Source organism: Mytilus californianus, unplaced genomic scaffold (assembly GCF_021869535.1).
Source record: "Mytilus californianus isolate M0D057914Y unplaced genomic scaffold, xbMytCali1.0.p SCAF_5, whole genome shotgun sequence".
In the NCBI taxonomy this organism is placed as follows: domain Eukaryota; kingdom Metazoa; phylum Mollusca; class Bivalvia; order Mytilida; family Mytilidae; genus Mytilus; species Mytilus californianus.
Genome location: NW_026262701.1, coordinates 69,394,885 through 69,416,682, shown reverse-complemented (window position 1 = coordinate 69,416,682; position 21,798 = coordinate 69,394,885). Strand labels below are relative to the sequence as shown.

The 21,798-nt window shown below is 31.7% G+C and overlaps 1 protein-coding gene across 3 annotated transcripts in view; it reads left to right on the top strand.

Annotated features, from left to right (window-relative positions):
• LOC127701257 (piezo-type mechanosensitive ion channel component 1-like) overlaps positions 1-21,798 on the top strand; it is a 128,180-nt gene that overhangs the window by 2,130 nt on the left and 104,252 nt on the right. For all 3 annotated transcript variants that reach the window (XM_052205077.1, XM_052205076.1, XM_052205075.1), the window contains exons 2-7: positions 629-743; positions 8,739-8,834; positions 12,251-12,373; positions 13,527-13,631; positions 16,601-16,643; positions 20,762-21,199. In XM_052205077.1, the coding sequence (XP_052061037.1) occupies positions 671-743; positions 8,739-8,834; positions 12,251-12,373; positions 13,527-13,631; positions 16,601-16,643; positions 20,762-21,199 (878 nt within the window). In that variant the 5' untranslated portion in view covers positions 629-670. The remainder of the gene's footprint in view (positions 1-628; positions 744-8,738; positions 8,835-12,250; positions 12,374-13,526; positions 13,632-16,600; positions 16,644-20,761; positions 21,200-21,798) is intronic.

The window sequence follows — 21,798 nt, the reverse complement described above, 5'->3', positions numbered from 1 at the left end:
TGCTAATTTGTTCTGGTCCTGAATATGCATGAAATATTTACCACTAGCAACAATCAATTTAATTCTAGTTTAAGATTTAGATCTTTTGATTTGAATACCAAATTATTGACAGGTGATATTCATGAATGTTTTTGATGTAAAGGCATTTAAACCAAAAATTCAAACCAAAAATTCAAAACATGTCAGAAAGTGATGGTGTTCAACATTCTTGACAGACAGTTACAGTTGTACCTGTTAAAAAGTACAATAATATAATTGCTCTACCTCTAATGTACAGTGTACATGTACATCACATGTATTTTTTGGTGATCACAGTTTTTTGTATTATTACATCACTTCTTTTTCAAAAATATTTGGTACTTTAAATGCCAAACAATTGTGATGTACATCACACATTATCTATCGCTATCGCATCCCCATCTCTATGTAAATGTAATTCATTGTTGTTTTTGTTTAATCAGAATCAAATCATTGGAATGGGTTGACACATTGTAAACAGATTATACATTTCCCTGAAGTATTACCTACAACATACAGTTATGAAATCTGTATAAAATTTGTGTTTATTAAAAGGATTTAATTTGAAGTTCCCAGTGATTGTCTAGTATTGATTGTTTTTTTTTTGTAGTGAATTAGAAAAATGGTTTTGAGTGGGTGAAAAAGATAGAAAATGACAACACGAGTGAAGAGTTTGGTATGCTGGTCATTATTCAGGGTACTGGTACCTCTGATCCTGTTAGCAGGTAAATATTTATAATCATTATATATTTAGCAACATTGAATAGTACTATAAGTATTTATATTATTTTAATTATAACAGCATATTCATAGTTTTATTGTCCCAAGGGATATGGAAATGCAGGGCTTCATAGTCAGTCCTTCAAATAGTGTAAGAAATGATTACATGCTATTTATTTTTGAGGCATCCAGTTTTCAAGATTTAATTTGGATTTTTGAGGCAATCAGTTCTCACATTGTCAAACCGATTAATAGGGTGAATATATATACATGTATATATGAAGAGCTTCAGTCCTTCCTTCTATCATTCGTAAACCCTCTATTGCTAACAATTATTGAGTTAATTGATTTTCATTACCAAAATCTGGAAGTGAGTATTGCATAATAATTTTCAAAGGTGTAACAAGTGTTTTGCCCTTGGAAGTAGAAAAAAAGAATAACTTGTATGCATTCTCATAATAACATTTCTTATGCATAATGGATTTCAATGAAATTTGTATCAAAGATTTATATAACCAATTGTTGTAGGAATTGTGCCATTTCGTAATGAAAATCAAACATTGCAAGCACTACCATGATTTTTCTGTTTTCCAATGACAATTAGATTTTGTATATCATGTATATGAAAGTTTGATATCACCAATAGTTGCAGTTTAAATTGAAATTGAGTGCTGCTCAATAATTTTCCTATGAGTTAATGGTCTTTGTAAATATAAAATACAGGAAAAATATTCTTTTAAGCATTCACTTTACTCACATTTGATGATGGATTTAGCTGACATTTACATGAAAGATTTGCATTTACGAATATCTGAGTCCAGTTCAAAAGAAGTGCTGATGAAAATTTTGTTCGTATGAGTTATAAATGAAAGGTAATGTGGGATAAAGGTCAATGAGACAGCAACTTAACAACAAAAAACATTTATGACTTAACTTGCAATAATAGCTCTAGAGTCCATACCATACATTGTATGTCAAGCTCTGATATTAAACAGATAGTAGCTACGATTTTCATTAAAATTATTTTTCTAATCTACAAAAATGTATATGCCGGATTTTGTACAAAAGGTTTATTTAGAATGAATAAAACCATCACTGTTTACTTTCCAATTAGCATTTAGAAGCTTTTTAACGTTTTACACCTAAATTTAATTCTTGTCTATAGACAAAAATTCGATGTTAAGCCAACCCTTATTCATATGACCTATGTTGACCTTAACTCCGCAGTTCCCAATGCACAATCGCAAGTTGTCCCTCGAAGGGAAAATGTCGAACAGAGGAATGTTATCGCGGAAATGGAACGTGTGTTTACAGTTTTTGCGAGAAAAAGAAACAGTAAAGAGGTGCAGACAAGTTATTGTAAATTGAAAATAAATAACGGCGATGAGATTGGTCATTAGAATCATTTACAAACACCCGTCACACAGATAAAGTCATTATATAAGCAGTCGACATTACAACGGTTTGCGAAATGTAAAAAACATTTCTGAACTTTTTGAATCCAGATCACATGAAAATAAATCGCGACGTGTTCAAATCATTATTGTCCAAAATATTTTTATAAATTTAAGAGCAGTGATCTCACAACTTAGAAGACATTAAAAATCAACTTCTTACAATTTAATATTATTCTTTCGGTGTACCCTGCATGAAGGCCCCAATTCAATTCACAAACACGTGTATACGTTATCGGCATTGTTTTGTCATACAAATATAAAACAAGTGTATAATATCGCCATTGTTGGAGAACCTTGGGTTCGAATAATATGCAGGCATTTGGTATATTTTGTTGTTTACATAATTTGATAAATGGTTTCAAATATGTACGTTTAATCTAAAGAAATTGTCAAATACGTAAGAAAACAAAAGCACATGTTCATATTTATTTATATCTTGGTCATCTCACTTGCTGTGTCGGCAAAGTTCGGGAAGTAAACCCAATGCATAATTTATGAGATGAAAATGCACGCTACACGATATTAATTATCAATTATTAACACTTCTGTACTTTATATAAACATTCAGCGATCTTATTGTTAATTTAAAGTACATATCTTTGATTTTAGCAGCTTTAAAACTTGGTCATAATTTTGTCAAAATCGTAGCTACTATCCCTTTAACCAAGTGTGGACAACTTGTATACATGCAATGCTACATTGTACTTATGTACAGAATAAATTGGTATCTTTGTACTACATGTATAACATCAATGGCTTGTACACATACCACTCCTTTCAATATATCAGTCTTATTAGTCTAGAGGACAAGATACATTGCAAATGACTACCCAGTAATGTAAGACATATTCTATTTTTAAAGAATTTTTGGGGGTTGGGGATTCCCTGAACTAATAGACTATATTCTAAAGTTCAAACATACAACAATTTTTGCTTTAGATATGGTTTTTCATGAAGGTGGTGGATTTCAGAAGTTTGTTCAAGTACAAAAATTATTTTCATATTTGTTATAATAAATTTCTCTTGTCCTTGAAAATTAATATCCTTACGTTTACCTTGCTTGACTTGAATACTTTAAGTTACAAATTCAAAAGAATTTAGAAAATGGCTAGCTGCCGCAAATTTATTTGACACATTTGAGTAGTTGCACTACTTATTGATGATGAATGGGGCTGTACATGTATATGATTTCTACATAGGTGTATTTAATGGTATGTTTAAGATGCCAATGTGTCACCATTCCATTTGGCTCCTAAGACCATGGCGTTGACCAGATGTTATCATTATCTGCTTCTTTTTAAATGAAAATGTGTATTTAATGGTATGTTTAAGATACCAATGTGCCTCCTAAGACCATGGCGTTGACCAGATGTTTTCATTTTCTGCTTTTCTACACATGAGAAGATTATAAGACTGGGATTTTATATATGAATGAAAGTTTATAACATGGATCAATGATAAACATGATATTGGATTTTAATTATTATTGGACTATCAAGCAGATTCATAAGATTTACCTAAATTGCTTTTTCCTTAGTATGATTGATACTTAATATATGTACATAGTCAAAAAAAGGAATTCAAAATATTTTAGTATTTTGATATATAATGTGATTTATTCTAACTTAAGTAATTTAATGTAAACCACCAACAAGGTATTCCACAGGGGGCTTTAAGAATGATTTTTTATTTTTATATATAGACATGATAGACAGTCTTATATTTATGTAGAATAATATAGTTAAATACCAAATATTGTTTTTATTCAATGTTTGTACAATATATTACATTTATTTGGTATTAACACTTGTGTAAATAGCACCTAGTAAAAGTACTATCCATATGATTGCTAGGGGGAGTGTATTTTTACTTGTATGTCCTTCACATTTAGTGAATTTAAAATTTCGTATGACATACTGGACGTCTAAATAAACTAATTTCAGCAGGGATTGGATGAAAGGGATGTGAAATATGTGACATTGTCCATTTCAAAATATTTCAACTAACAAAAAATTTGAAATCAGTTTCAATACATGCACAATAGTAATATATATACAAGTATGTACATAGACTTTATTAATTTCTTGGGGAGGGGGGAGGGAATTATTTTTTTTTCAGAAGGGAGGTGAAAAATTGTTTGTTTCTATTGAAATTAGTTTAAAAAAAATTTTGACTTAAAAAATTCTTGTTCATGTATGTTATAGAAAAAAAAGAAGTTTTTTACTAAACCTGAAATATTGTTATTTCAAGAAAGTACCCATGCCTCTGTTCACTTAGAGGTGAAGGGCCGTTGATAACATATTTAGATGATTGAAAGCCACTGTAAAATTATTTTTTTAACTGGTAATGACAGTGCTTAATAAGCTATTCAACTTATTTAATTCAAATATTTCTGACTTTATTACCTATGGTGTCAAGTGTGTAGATCTAGAATATAAATTAAAATTCATGTGCCAGAAACATCAATGTTATAATAACGTCAACAGAATGGAGTGGGAGTTATATTATTCTATACCTGTGTAAATATTGCATACTTGCTGTAGGGCCAATGTACTAGTTAGCATCTGTGTGTGTTATGCATGACTGAATATGTTGTATAGGAAAAATATGCAGTTGTAAAGTATTAATGTTGTAACATTTACCGAAGAAATGTTACATTTGTCCAGGGCTTCCAAAATTTCCTGACGACAGCCGGACATTTTTCAAAGAAATATTTTTGACGGTCAATGATCAGCTGGATACTTAAATGTAACTGAGAGGATGCATAAATTGATATAAGTGTCTAAATAATTAGTAGTGTTATATGCAATAAAATTATTTATAACTGTTTTGTTTTCTTCATTCTAAAAATAAATAAAATATTATCCTCGGTATTGTGTCATTTTTCTGTGTATCGTAATACAGTAACCATCATTGCATCAATCAGCTTCAGTACCTGACTGTTCTAATGTTTTTGTTTCTGTTTATATAATCTATCTTCTCTCTGTGAGTACTTAACACTTTGTAAATTAAGGCCATCTTATTTGAAACTGTTGATGTTGGCTTTAATTGCAGTACAACTTGATCATCAATACACGTGATACTTTTCTTTTTGTGTATTGATTACCTGACCACGTGACTTTTACAACTGATGCGGTATTTATAGATAACATTGAGGAGGCCCAATGAAGGATATTGTTTTAAACCGTGTAAAATCTACCGAACAGTGATAACATTTTTCTTTGTACAATTTCCCAACCTCCATGCTTTCCTATCATAACCGACGCACCGTCAGACCCCATGCCGAATTTTTTAGACAAGTCTACACCAAATGACTTTAAATAGGCAATTAAATGTGCAGTAATTGACACGGCGGTACCAGAAGACAAGTTCAAAAGTTTTGTAAAACTAATTTTCAGTTCACCAGCTTTGAGGTATGATAAGTACAAAATTAAATGTTTTTGCGTAGCCAGATCAGTTGACTCGTCGATCATATTTCCCACGGCGGGACTTAACTTTACGTCGGACATCACCTCTTTCTCTATAACATCGGAAATTGTCTGAATAAATTCGGAGCAGGCATTGTTCTCTTGATATAATTTAGAAGTGATCACGGCACCATTTAACTTAGTTAAATCATTTATTGACTGAAATTGTCCATTGGTAAGTTTTCTTTAGCAATAAAGTAAGCATTACGGAACAAGGTGCACATTGCGTTGTCAGTCTTTTCATGAACTTTCTCAAATACTGATACAATTGGATTACTTTTGGAAGCTGTCTCTAATTTAAGAGCTTGAATGTGGTCATTGCTATTAGCATGCTCTACAACGGCTGACTTTCGAAAATTTGTCGAACCAGGCTTTACAAAGTTATTTTTAAGTTTATGTTTTTGACAAATGTCACAAAACATGGCATTTAGCATACTGTCAAATCTTAACCATAAAAACAGTTGTAACCATTTATGAATAAAGCTTCTAGCATTTTTAGCAGATTTCGAATTTTGATCGGAATCGTCACGTTTACGTTTGCCCATGATGGCAGATTTGTAAAGTTCAATTTGAGACAAAGTCTTTATAACAGTCGGAGATTGTCATGATTGGATATTATTCTTTATGATTTTAATTATAAAAACAGTTTTTAATATGAAAACAAGAATAGAGAACGCCCCCTTATTTATTGGACAACTCAGCTTGGTATACCCAAGCGAAGCTATTCTCGGTGTTTTTCCTATATATTTTTGTAAATTTTCCCCTTGGGAGTACCCCAGTATTTAACACGATGTACAGTGTTAAATAAAATAATATATATCATACTTATTCATTTATAAATATCCTTATTTGAAGAATAACTTTTAAATATCAGGATACTTTTTTAAACTGAATGCTCATTTAAAATAATATCTATAAAGCGTAATTAAATAGGATGTTGTTCCATACACGCTTACATGTTTGACCTCGTTTACCTGATTACCTTTATGTCCATTGTTATGCATCATTAATTCTATTGATAAAGACAAGCTAAGGACACCTCATCAAAGGTAACAAACCTGTAATCAGTGAATGATTTATGGCTTCAATATAACTTATTGAAGGGATAATTGTTTGACAGCTTGTTGTTATTTAAATAAAGAAAACGTGTTTTTTCTACTTTTTATTGATGTACACAAGCTAAAGACCAATTAAGCCATACATTTATGTACCCAGAGGATTAGACTAACTGAGACACTTCAAAGTATCTGAAATATGCTGCTTCTGTTTTATTAAACCCAATTATGACCGAAATATCTTTGTGAAATAGATTGCCACAATTATAAACTAAAATGCCCAAACGGACATGCCCAAAGCCCCAAACGGACATTTTTATCGATCGATAGTTGGTAAAAATTAAAATGACCGTTTCATGAAAATGCCTTGAATAACAAAATGTGGCACACCAATTCTATTTGACCGTTTGAGGCTGAGAGCAGCCGGTCTTTTTATGAAAGTTTCGGTCAAGTCCGGAATATATGACCGTTTTGGAAGCCCTGCATTTGTCACATTTTTGAAAGCAAACTCCTAATATTTGAAAAAAATTCATTCAGTGCATATATATATATATATATATATATATATATATATATACTAGTATACACAATGTATATAATTTTGGAGTGTTCTTAAGTTACAGAAACTGATTCGGAAATTACAGAATGAACCATTTCGTTTTTTGGTTTGGTTTAGATTAATACTGAGATTAAGTTTAAGTTAAAGGTATGGCTAGGGTAAGAGTAAAGATGGACTCATGTTAGGAACTAATACAGTGTAATAACATGTGTTCAAAACATTTACAGTGTAGTAACAATAGTATACCCATACACAGACAAGAATTTTAAAGTAAATAAAAGCATCAACTATGTTATAAAGGTCTGCTTAAAATGCACAGGAAATATATTTCAAGAAGAAATTGGTTTTATAACTCTTTATGAGTGATTGTATCTGTCTTTTTGCAAATTTAGCATTACAGATAATTAGGGTGACTAAGAAAAAATTTCTTAATTATAAAAATTGAGATGTGATCATCCATTCAGGCATTCTATGATCTCTGAACCAACATTAAGAGTTGACAGCCACACTATGTGTAATTATCACTTACAGTAACTGGCAAGATGAAGAATAAAAAAATGGTGTTGTTCCTCTCATATATATATAGTATGTTGTTTTCCCAAGATATCCTGGAAATAACTAAAAATCAAGAGGAACTACTTTCCCAAAGAGGGGCGAAAGATACCAGAGGGACAGTGAAAATCATAGATCGAAAACAAACCGACAACGCCATGGCTAAAAAGACAAAACAGACAAATAATAGTACACAAGACACAACATAGAAAACTAAAAACTAAGCAATACGAACCCCACCAAAAACTGGGGATGATCTCAGGTGCTCCGGAAGGGTAAGCAGATCCTGCTCCCAAGATATCCTGGAAATGGCCATATATCAGAGAAAAAATTTACCTAAGATATCATGAAAATAACCGTGCTAGGGGCCGTCTTAAACTTGCAGTGAGGTGAGAGTTTTTTTGCTACGTGTTGAAGGCCTCACTGTGACTTTGAGATGAAGAACAGCAATGAAAGTGTTGTTCCTTTGCTTTTTGTGTGTTTTTTTGCTGTGCATGAACTGATTTTGTGTCATAGATGGATACCCCATATCCTTTGTTTTTCCATTATACCAGAGAAACAACTCTCCCAAGATACTCTAGTATCATGGGGATGACCATATGTTCGAGGAATAACTTTTCCAAGATATTCTGAAACAAACATATATATATCAGAGAAAAAAGTTTCCCAAATCCCAAGATATCCTTGAAATAACCATATATATCAGAGAAACAAGTTTCCCAGATAACTTACTACCAGTTTAAAAGAAACAGATGTAGGACAGTGATTTCATCAGCTAGAAAATTTCTTAAGCATTTTGCTCCTTGCTACCTACATTGTATGAATAAAGGAACGTCTTGCTAGGCTTATATATTGCTATGATTTGTTTCTTAACTTAGAAAAGTGATACTGATATATTCTTTATTTTCAGCATGTGTGGTGAGGTACAATGCCTTGTCCTTCCTGTATGTGATATTTCTGTTAGTATGTCCTCTGCTCAGGTCACCAACAGAGCTCACCATAAAAGGTAAGATGTGACCTCAAATAGGATTTTAGATAAAAGTCAGTATAAAAGGTAAGGTTTGACCTTAAATAGGGTTGCAATCAAAGATCACTTTAAAAGGTCAAGTTTTGCAAACAGAGTCCTATATAAAAGGTATATGTCCTTGAATAAGGTTACTTAGAACCTTACAGAAGATCAACAACTTCTCTATAGAGATATTGAGCATATGACACAAGTAAGTAATGCATACATTGATATACCTATCCACCCCAGGCTTCTCTATAGAGATATATAAATTGAGCATATCAAACAAGTAAGTAATGCATACATTGATATACCTATCTACCCTAGGCTTCTCTATAGAGATATTGAGCATATCACACAAGTAAGTAATGCATACATTGATATACCTATCTACCCTAGGCTTCTCTGTAGAGATATTGAGCATATGACACAAGTAAGTAATGCATACATTGATATACCTATCCACCCTAGGCTTCTCTATAGAGATATATATATTGAGCATATCAAACAAGTAAGTAATGCATACATTGATATACCTATCTACCCTAGGCTTCTCTGTAGAGATATTGAGCATATCACACAAGTAAGTAATGCATACATTGATATACCTATCTACCCTAGGCTTCTTTATAGAGATATTGAGCATATCACACAAGTAAGTAATGTATACATTGATATACCTATCTACCCTAGGCTTCTCTCTAGGGATATTGAGCATATGACACAAGTAAGCAATGCATACATTGATATACCTAACTACCCTAGGTTTCTCTATAGAGATTTTGAGCATATGACACAAGTAAGCAATGCATACATTGATATACCAATCTACCCTAGGCTTCTCTCTAGAGATATTGAGCATATGACACAAGTAAGTTATGCATAAATTGATATATCTATCTACCCTAGGCAAAGTTAGTAGCAGTGCTAGCTAGCATTATTCTCATGTCTCAAATCTACAATTCAAACTAAACAAGGAAATGGTTAGAAAATCCTTGATTGCCAAATGGCATTATGTACCTGCCATTTTATTTTTTGTTCGTCATATATCACTGTTTGAGCACTACTAACAGTCTGCACCAAAATCTTTTCCAATTACTAGTCTGAAGACCAATATTCCAACAACTTTCTTATGTGTCTAAACAAATATTTGCAAATAGTTACTAGTTTAAATAAAATTCTACTAGTTTGGGGCATCGGACTAGTGGCTAATGGTGCAGACTATGCTTACAGTACATCAGTCTAGAAAAAGATTTAGCTTGATTCAAATTTGCTACAACATCGTGGCTAAATATACCAGTCAGAATACAGATTGTCTAGTAGTATTGCATTCCATAGTATTCAAATAGGATAAGAATTGGAATGATTTGCTAATAAGCATAATAGGATTTGAGTTAAATTACTGTTAAACGTTTGTGTCGCCAGTAATATATCTTCTAATCTTTTACGTTAGTTATCATATACATGTATTTATGACCATTTACAAAAATTGGTATACAATAGTATTCCGTGGTTAAATTTGTGTACAATACAAGATATTTTTATGTAGGAAAATAGCATGATTTTCTTTTCTAGCTCCCTTGACACATGAAAAATGTATATGTATTTATATGTTTTATGATGTTAATAATTGGAAGAAAGGCGTAACATCTGCAGATATTTTACACACTATATTTACAGTACAATTATTGACTGCTATTTGATGTCATTTTTATTGTTAGATGGGATTAAGCTCTATAGATCTATGATACAATGGTATTCAAAATAAAAAAAATATTTTAAATCGTTTTGCTGGTTTTCTTTAAAAACAATTTTGGTGTGCTGTCTCATTGACATTAACTTGACATCTCCTTTATTCATGTTTGAAATCTGTACGCTTTGTCCTATGGACATTTATCTGTTCATATTGCTACAAATAATAAGATAAAAAAAAAGTTAACTTTAACTAAAAGGAAATATATTGATTTCTACAAAGTGAAAAGAAGAATTAGATATGTTATGATCCACTCTCAGAGATCAAAGAGATAATTTCCTATGAATCAAGTACAGGATGAATAATAATTTTATTATTAGTCTTTTATTGGGATAAAATTGAAGGACTTAGCAATTAACTTATTGATTGTTACACATTTTTGAAACTCATTGTTAGCTTTTAAAGTGATCTTTATAAATGATTTAATTAAATAGATTTTTTTTGTATGAAGACCTTGTATAACATTAAATATGTCCTTTGGAGGAGCTCCCTTTTGAAGTACAATTTTTTTAACCATCATTTAAGAATTATCGATACTTCCTTGATATTTTGCATTGAAATTTAACATAGGTGATCTGTTTGTAGCTTTTCAGACACATCTTTTACTTCTTTTTTTTTAAACACCAGTTTCCATGAGTAGATGCATAAAAATCCATGTAACAATTAATTTTTGTGGCAGGCTTCTTTTTGACAATTTTCATACATTTTGTGGTACAAGCAAATTGTGAAATTTAGAACCTAATGATATACACATTTTCCATCGTGGTTCATCTGTACACCTTAAACCAGCTCTACAGGCAATTACTTTCAACCTCTTCTTGCTTTTATACAAGAACAGCAAACATGTAAAATAGCATTATTCCATCAGCAAAAGATTGGCATAGAAATGTTTCTCAAAATTAGTGATTTATTAAACAAAACCTAATTTTTACCACAAATTCTCCCCACATTATCACTGTGAATTAAATGAACATCTAACATAACAACTGTTCAAATTGTTTTCCAGTCCTACTCATAATATATTTTTGGAGATTTGGAATAAAAAGAATTTTTTTAAATTTCTGATTTAAAAACAAATTTATTGTTTACACCGAAATTAATTTTCCAATTTCAAGAAAAAAATTATTTGAATATCAACAACTTAACATATTTTTATCTGTGTCCTAACCATACTTTTGAAGTCTTTGTGGTTACAAAAATTGTTGATGTACGACAAACGTACAAAGTATGCTGATGGAATAATGCTATTTTACATGTTTGCTGTTCTTGTATAAAAGCAAGAAGAGGTTGAAAGTAATTGCCTGTAGAGCTGGTTTAAGGTGTACAGATGAACCTTGATGGAAAATGTGTATATCGTTAGGTTCTAAATTTCACGATTTGCATGTACCACAAAATGTGTGAAAATTGACACCCCATAAATGTTTATACCCTGTTTGGATCAGTATGAATTATTTATTTCTTTGCCATAGATGAAAATGTACAAGCGTGTCTCTTGCTGACACTTCAGTTTTCTAGTTATCGCAAAGGCATCAAATAAACACTTGACCACCAGATGGCAGTATATTTCAAGCTTAAAATCATCCCAAGAATATGTCAGCTGCAATGATTATGTAAGGAGTAGAGATTGTAGTAATATTAACTTGTATTGAAATTTTTTTTTCAGGGGGAACAGGACTGTATTTGAAGCTTCTTATTGTGCTTGGAGCTCTTGGTACTCTGGCTCACATTATCTTCCACATCACGTTAGCAGCTCTGGATAAACCATATGGATTTGATTTTGCTAACTGTAAGTAATGCCATTTGATAAACTTTTATGTTTCATCACTAATGGAGGACCCATGTTATGGACCCATGGTATTCAATGTAATGTGTTTAGTAGAAATAGTTCTAGTTTCTAAATTATTGAAAAAGTAATGTTTTTCAACTCAAATAGATCAATCTAGAGTTCTTTTTTTTTATGAACTACATTGGTTCACCAAATGTCAAATGACGTAAACGACTTCAATGATTAATTGTTCTCACTGTGACGTAATAACATAAGCATTGTGCAATTGTAAGGGAAAATGCGTGAATTTGAAATACACAATTTTATATATTTATAAAATGTTTGATTGTGTTCTTTAATTCCCAAACAAAACATGAACCAAAATTTACTTTTTAAAATTATACAAGTTCATGTATACGACTAGATTTTCTATGATACACTTTTCTCACTTTGGAACTTTAACAAGGATTATCTTTGATTAGCACAGAATGACTTACTGATGCCTTAAAAGTATCACTTTTAATCCTCAACTTGAAATATTGTCTATTATAATTGAAAAGTTTGTAAGAAAGCACTTTGTTTCTTGTTCATGTTGTTATAGCAATCTAGAAATTCAATATGATATTGATATTACCAATTCAAACTGTGGCAATAAAAACAAGTTAGAAAACGTGGCTTTGTTTTTGCATTACATTGAAATAGCAACCTATGAAAGATTTTTTTTATTTCATTTGAATCTCTCAACATTTTAATTTTTTGCTGTCGGGTATCCAAAGTTTTTGAATATGTTTATCTCAATGCATTTGTTTCAAGTCAGTCAATCAGAAGATATTCTTCCAGTATTTTTGTCTTCCTGTTATTATTTCCTAGTCAAGGTGGTTCCATGGGGGCTGTTTTTCTGCCCTACTTAAAGTCTTGGCACACAAACTCAAAGTGTGCATATTTGTTTTTGAAATAGAAACGTTTGTCTCGCTTAATGTGACTTATTTTGAATTATTCATTATGGTGTTTATTGATGAATAATGTCCATGATATTTCACATCATTGCCAGCTACAGTCGTCTTTAAAAAGCAAACATTTGAAATAGTTCAAATTCAGACATTCCTGCAAGAAGCATAACAGGAACCATTTTAGTATGTATTGTAGTAGTACATATTCTTCTTTTCGTCTCCAGATGTTGGTTATCTTCATTTTTCTAAGCCGTCCATAACTTGTCTGACAGGAGGTGTCTCTACAAGTTCAGCAATTTCCTCTCGTTTAGGAAATTTTTCAAATAGTGGTAAGGTGCATGATAATCTTTGGCATGAATAGTTGCTGTGATTTTGAATGCATGTATTCATAGAACTGAAGAGTATTCACTGATTACAAGTGTACTCAGACTTTTAAAATGTGTAAATACATTAAAGATGACTGTACACAAATGTTGAGAGATTGTATGTTGCAGACTGTATGCTGGCCTGTAGATAGGAAATTTTTGTTAACCAATGTTACTGGGTTGCTGTTTTATTAATATTTATGCACATTTCTTGTTTTCTTTTAATGAATTTAGAAAAATGAAATTTTAGAAGTGAATTACCTCAAAAAATGATTTTATGCTTTTTAAGGAGTTTTTTAGGGTGTTTTCAGAATACAAAAATATGAATTACTACTCACTTGCTTGCCTATTATTTAAGAAAAAGTTTACATGTGCTAAATTGGCCTGGGGAAGCACACTGCTTTGTACATGATTTATAGCAGGTGATTTTATCTTGGTCTCTGTGTCAGACATATGTAAATTTGTAAAAGTCAATGGATCAAGAGAGTAAAACTTAATTTGAATCCCTTCCAGGTCATTATTCTATGGAACACTTTAAATATATAGATGCTTAAAACTTTTGTGTCAATTGTTTGTGAATAAATAAACACACATGTCATGTTAGTGTCAATTAAAGCTTAATACATGGAATGAGCTTTGCTTATTGTTGAAGGTCGTACAGTGCACTATAGTTGTTTATTTCCTCATCCTTTGGTCTCTGGTGGATAACTATTTGTCTCATAGCAATCAAACCATGTCTCCTTATTTTAAACACAAACATATTTTATCCGATTCTTGATTCTGTAGAAATTGAAAACCAATTTAGTAACATAGTGAGGGGATTTCAATTCTTGAGGATTAAATCTGAAGCATTGGCAAGAAGGTAGTATGAAACATGGTTAAACCAGTTTCATCCAGAATATAGTTGAGAGTTACATGCTGTACCCTTGAGACTTCCATTTGTTATATTTCATTACATCTAGGCACATCAATATATTGCAAGAACCTCAGTCACTAACAATAATAGTACTATACTGATTACATTTTTTATGTCCCAGCCATAGCGGAGGGGGCATTAAGTTTTACCGTTGTCAGTCTGTACATCCTTCCGTACATCCATACGTCCCGAAATTGGTTTCCATTCTCTAACTTTAGTTTGCCTCAACCAAATGTTATGAAACTTATACACAATGCTTGTTATCACAGGACACAGTTCAAGTTTGAATTTGGGTGGTGTCACTTTTACCTTTCTAGAGTTATGCTCCTTTACAAATGGAAAAAATTGCTGAATTTTTCGTTACCATTTTATAACTTAAGTTTGCCTGAACCAAATATACACAATGCTTATTACCACAAAACAAAGATCAAATTTATATTTTGGTGGCGTCACTTTTACCGTTCTAGAGTTATGCCCCTTTACAAATGGAAAAATTGTTGAATTTTTCGTTTCCGTTCTCTAACTGAAGTTTGCCTCCACCAAATGTTATGCAACTTTACTTATACACAATGCTTATTTCACAAAACTCAGATTAAGTATGAATTTGGCTATACACTTTTACTGTTCTTGAGTTATGTCCCTTTATAACGTTATATGCAAGTGGTGGGGGGCATCATCTGTGTCCCATGGACACATTCCCCATTTATTTTTATATAATGAGTATTAGTCATTAGCCTACATGCAAAATTTTCAATTGGACACAGACATTAATTAAATGTATTTTGGATGTTTAACATTGAACAGAGCATTTTGTTAAATGCATGCTTTTTGGTTGCTTGCAAGCAGTTTTTACGGTTTAACTGTCTTTACTTAAAAATATTGAGCACATGTTATTAAAATATTAATGCACATTTCCATGGTTTCATTTGCTTGTAATACCATGAAATGCTGCTGATTTTGAAAATATATCAATACAAGTGGTGCTAAAAATGATAGCATTTATAGTGCTTTTTGGTGTTTTGAATGCTGTAAAAGAAAATTGGGAATGAAGTTATGTGTCATTCAGTCAGCTAAGTTTTTCTTTGTTGAATGAAAATCATGGTTTGGTGTTGAAATTATTGTCAGAACTAGTGCATTTGTTAGTTGCTGTTCATTGGGGTTTTATTGTCAGAACTTGTGCATTTGTTAGTCTCTGCTCATTGGGATTTTATTGTCAGAACTTGTGCATTTGTTAGTCTCTGCTCATTGGGGTTTTATTGTCAAAAGCATAAATTTTTGTGGTACTTTTCTCAATGTTCTCCTTTGATAGATTACCTTTTAAGTTTTTGGAATTACTGAAAGAGAAAATGGTTGTTATGAAGGCATGAAGATTCTTCAATTCATGTCATCTTTGTGTTAAAGTAAAATATGAAAAAAATATCCTGTGCAATAGTTGACAGAACTATGTACTTGAAATAGTAAAGAAATTGTTAGCCAAAACATGATTTAAGCTTCTATTTTGCTGTACCTAATAAAGGTTATTTTCTGAACATGGATAAATGTTATCCCTTGACAATTATAAAGGGCACATATAATTTTTGTTTTCCTCAAAACAAAATTGTTTTTTGCAATATCGCTGTATTACTAAACTATTTCTTAGTTCCTAGTACATAATTGATATTTGAACAAATGTTATGTGGTTAATTGACTTTTGCAAAAACCTGGCAGTAAAGTGCATTCTTTCCATGGACCATTAAAGAGATTATAAAATTTTATCTCCAAATTATAGCCCAAACTTGGTTAATAAAAGTATTTAAGTAGTTATGTGAAATTCATTTGTTTGCTCTAGGTCACAGAACTCTGTTTTTTTAGTATTTAGTAGCACATGTAACTTAAAGGAAAGTTCAGGAAAGGAACTGGGAAGTTTTACATGTATTTCATTTTTTCTTCGGAAAATGAATTTAGCTAACACGAAGTATTACAAAACATTGTGATGATGAAAATATTTTAAAAATATTTTATTGTTTATTTTCTTTAGGTTCAACAAATGATAATATTTCAAGACAGATTGCTGTAGAAAGGTAAAATTTACAGTCTGGTATGATTAGGTTCTACTGTAAATTCAGAAATTATTGCGTGCATTTATTATTGTGATTTTGTCATTTTAGACTAAAATGCAATTTTAATTTTTGCGATATTGAGAAAAATCCTGTTTAATTCATATAAAAAAATTTCAAAATACGAGTTTAAATTATTGCCATTATAACCCTGTCGCATTTTTCGCAATAATAAAAACATCGCAATAATTTCTGAATTTACAGTATATTGCAATCACCTTGTTCTTCAGTCTGTCCCTGTCCGTCTGTCCATCTGTCTATCCAAAAAATATTTTGTAATTTTTCTGAGAAACTGCTGAATAAAAGGACATCATATTAGGTCAGCTGCTGGACGGTGATGAGTTGTAAGTTATGAGGACTTCTTGGAACTTTCAAAGACCTGCTTCATATTTGGCCCCGCCACCTCAGTCATGGTCTATTGACTTTGAAACTTTTGCTTAGTTTACATGTATTAGTTTATGATTAGGTCAGTTTATAGGGAACCACTAGTGGTAGGTCAATGATATTTGGTATTAAATTGTATTAGCATTGGCACATCTCATTTCCATGGAGATTGTATGGCCTCACCCCCCTCAGTCGTGGTTTATTGACTTTGAAACTTTTGCTTAGTTTACATATATTAGTTTGTGGTAGGTCAATGATATTTGGTATGCATATGTATAAGCATAAGCACATCTCATTTCCATAGATATTTTTGCCCTGGACCTTCAGTCATGGTTCATTGACTTTGAATATTTTGCATAATTAACTTACATGTTAAAAGTATTGCTATTTTAATTTCAACCTTTGCATTTTAATATCAAAATAACAAAAAGGCAAGACATATCTCTGTTAACAGTTTATTTAAATTAAGAATGGTGATATGCCTGGCACGACAACACATGCATTCTTGTTCACTATTATATAAAGTGCTATTTGAATTAATAGGACACAACTCTTTGACTATATTCAGTAAGAAAAAATCAGGTGTCAGAAAGAGATTATTTTTGCTGCAAACTAACATTGATTGATTGATTGGTGTTTAACACCACTATCAGCACTATTGGCTATTTCGTGGCAATAATTTTTATTAGTGGATGAAGCCAGAGTGCTCTGAGAGTACCAAGACCTTCAGCAGGAAAACTGACAATCCTAAGTCAATTAGGCAAAGTTACATAGAACACTTAGTGCTAATTCATTACAACCTGCATACTTAGATATGGTGTTTGTTGACCTCTTGATGTTGTTTGGTTATATGTGTAGTTTGGGAGTTGTCTCCCTTTATTCATATCAATGAAAAAGTGCTTTCTTGATCTTACTGTGAGGTACTTGGACTTGAATACATGATTGAAGACCTTCACATAAGTGCACTTCTCAAAATATTATTATCCTTTTGATAAATCCTTTTGTAATATTTCATAAGAGTGTAATCTCGTGTACATCTAACCCATATCCCTTGAAGATAAGTAAATTAGCAGACAGAGGATGCTTAAAAGGCTTTTAGAAAACTTGTAACTGTGATGATTTTGAGGTCACCATGGTACATTATTATAAAAACTAATTTTAGAAAATGATCGTTAGCATTTTAGGTGGAGCTTATGTCTTACTTCAGGTGGAGCTAATGTCTTACTTCAAGGCCGTTGAATATGATATTTTACACAATAATTACCTTACCACACATTGCTATGAATTATTCAACAAGCAAATATATTTCCAGGCAAACTAAACAATAATGAAACACACTTTCTGATTAAGTGAGAGAAAAAGCAATTATCAGGATACCAAAAAATTGTGATTAGCTTCCATGCATAAGAAGATGATTAAATTTATTATTGATAATGTTGAACTATGCTTGGTGTGACTAAAAGTTGATTACTTTGATATTGCAAAATCTGATAAGTACTTTTTGATACTTAAATTTAACCTTGATTTTATAAGTGTACATTACAGTACTAATTTCAAATAAATAGCTGAATTCATCATCCATGAGATCATTTTGACTCCCACTTGCAAACTTGCATCAGTTGAAGTATCTGAAAAAGAAGAAAAATGTTTAAGAATGAATTTGCTTTCATATATTTTAGGCCTTAATAAATGAATTCAATGAAGCTTATTGTTTAAAGGGATATATTGGAAAACTCTTGATGTTTGTTGTGCCTCTCTCTAATTTTTTATGCAGCTTTCCCTCTTCCCTTGTCAAGCTGTTAACCCTTCTGCCTTTATTTTTTAATGAATGGTCATAAAGATTTAATTAAGAAAGCATGAAAGTTTTAGTAGGAGTATAAAATCTTTAGTGCAACTTCGTAGCCCTGCTGTGATTTGTAATTATACCATTAATTTGAACCAGACTTGCAGAATTCTTTATGTGGTCTAACATGTTTTGTTATTAAGTTCTATGCAGTCAAAAGTATATATCTTTGTACTACCGGTTTATACACTTGACATTAATAAAATTGGAAATGTTGACAAAGAAGAAAGAATGTAGTAGTATACTTAGATAGAAAAACATTTTCTTCTGTCACAATCATACATCAAGTATTGCATAATCTCTTACTTTCATAGACAGTAAGTGTTCGGAAATTTGCCATAACTTTTTTGTATTTAATCTTTTTACAATACCAGGCCAGAGGGTGATTTTATTTTCTACTGACACGTCATTGTATATGATATTGATGACTATATTGATTTGTGAGAATTTTTTGTCCTCCTGTCTTCCACTTTAAACACATTTTATAGCTTACTATGTTGTATGAGTTTTGCTCATTGTTGAAGGCTGTACAGTGACCTATAGTTGTTGAATTATACGTCATTTGGTCTCTGGTGGAGATTTGTCTCATTTGCACTCATACCACATCTTATTATTATTATATTATCAATACTGTTGTCAAACATGAATGTTACCAGTACCTGAAATAAAAAATCCACAAAACTCGGATGAAATTTATGTTTCCATAGTCTAGATATTTATATCTTTTGAAAATTTATTGATTTGTATAAAATTTTACCTTGCCAGATAAAAAGTCTTAATTAAGTCTTATGCCCAGAGGTTTTATTGACAAACATTCTGCAGTACAGATTTTGATTGATCAAATAAGCCATGATATTGTAGAAATATCATAAACATATCTATTACTGCTCGTCCTATTTTTACCTTTGATTTTCTGCTTTGAAGTTTTTGATGCAGCCACCTTCAAATGATTCACCAAATTAAAAAAAGTTTTTTAAAAATTAATTACTGGTACAAGGTTTTTTTTTTAGATAAACCTTATACAGTACTTGGAAAGGAACAAAAAGAACAGTACTGAGGATTCATTATTACTGTAAACCAACTTATTTTCGTGTTTATCCCTTTCTAGACCACTTCGTGACGATTTAATTTCGCGATTTTCAAATTTACTTGATGTATTTTAATCAGGGTAGATCCAAGTTTTTCATATTCGCGACGATTTATATTCGCGTTATTTTTCTACTTGCGAAAGTCGCGAAAATAAGTTGGTTTACAGTATTTGTGGGGTACCAATTTTCATGGGTAAAGGAACAAAAAGAACAGTACTGTGGATTCATTATTATTTGTTGGGTACCAATTTTCATGGATAAAAGTGAACCATGAATTTCAATGTTCAAGGAAGTATACATTTTCAATAGGCTTGTATGCGAGAATTTGGCAAAACCATGAAATGAAATATCAGCAGAAATACAATTATTCCTGATGCCACGAAAACTGGTACCCACAAACATCTTTATTGCTGTGTTTAAAATTTAGCAAAAAGTTCTTTAAAAATCTTCTCTCCAGGGCTCTCAGTCATAAAACCTTACTCAGTACTTGGAGTACAAAATTTGTGCTCGAAACAACAAATCCAGAGTTTTGATTGGTTGATTTCTGAGTCTGAGTACAATTATCGTACTCATAAGTTTTATGACCGCAAGGCCAGTAGGCCATTTTGTAATATTGATACAAAGAGATATCCTTGTGTACCCAGTGCTACCCACTTACTTACTTGCAAATATATTCAGGTTTTGTGTTCCATTGAAATGAACAAAAAAATCATCATGTTTTCAAACACATCTTTGTAACTCAGTGAATGTTTTTAATTCTATTTCAGGTTGGATGGTGTACCAGTGATTAATATAATTCGACTAGTAGTTCCTGACCTTGCTGTTCTGATAACGGCCATCTTGGTCTTTGTGATCTGTTACGTACTTCTCAAGGTTCCTGAAGGACAAGACACAGAATTACCAACCACAGCCAGCAGAACCCGCAGAAAACGAACTGAAAGATTTTTACATTTCTTTGGGACATTCTTGGTGTTATTATTTTTGGCAGCTAGCGGTATTATAGTGCCTTCAATTTTGGGAGCTTTTTACTTCCTGTCGTTCCTGTACATATCAACATGGTGGGCTTTTTATAACTCTCTCGGATATAAATTTGCAGTGTATAGATTTGTCGTACTTGTGTGGAGTGGTCTTCACCTATGTGTCTTACATTTGTACCAGTTCCCGTTTTTCCAGGAATTGGTTGATCCTCAATCTCTCGAAGCAAGGTAGGTAACATTAGAACATGTATATAATGTAGGATAAGCCTTATGTTCAGAAAGGGCTGTTTTTGGACCCAGCCATGTAGGTCTATTTCTCTTAAAATTAAGTTGAACAGAGGAAGCATTTTATTAGTATCCTGCTTGATTACAGTGAAAAGAGCAATTTGATGATTTTAACAGAATTTTACATGACATGATAGGAAAACATGATTTTGCAATTACATATAAATAAAGAAGATGTTGGTTTCTCTAATTTTTGTGCTATTTTCACATTTCTTGAGCAGTGTGAGAAACATGTTTCTCCTCACTAGTGAAATATCTGTTCTCGGCAAATGATTGGTCGAAATTCAGTTATGACGTCAAACTTTCTTGGTTTCTTCTGAATTTTCCTATAATTATGTCATGAAAAAAGGCGACCATGCCTGATGACGTCTTATAAAGAGAACACAACTTTCTGCAAATCTTTGAAAAGGAAGGATAAAAATCATTAGAGAAACAGATTCCACCACTATAACTCGTGTATTACGATATTTCTCCACTGTCAACAGTTAAATTTTAATTATTTACAAAGCTCGGCAAGCCTCACGCTTTAAATATTAAAATTT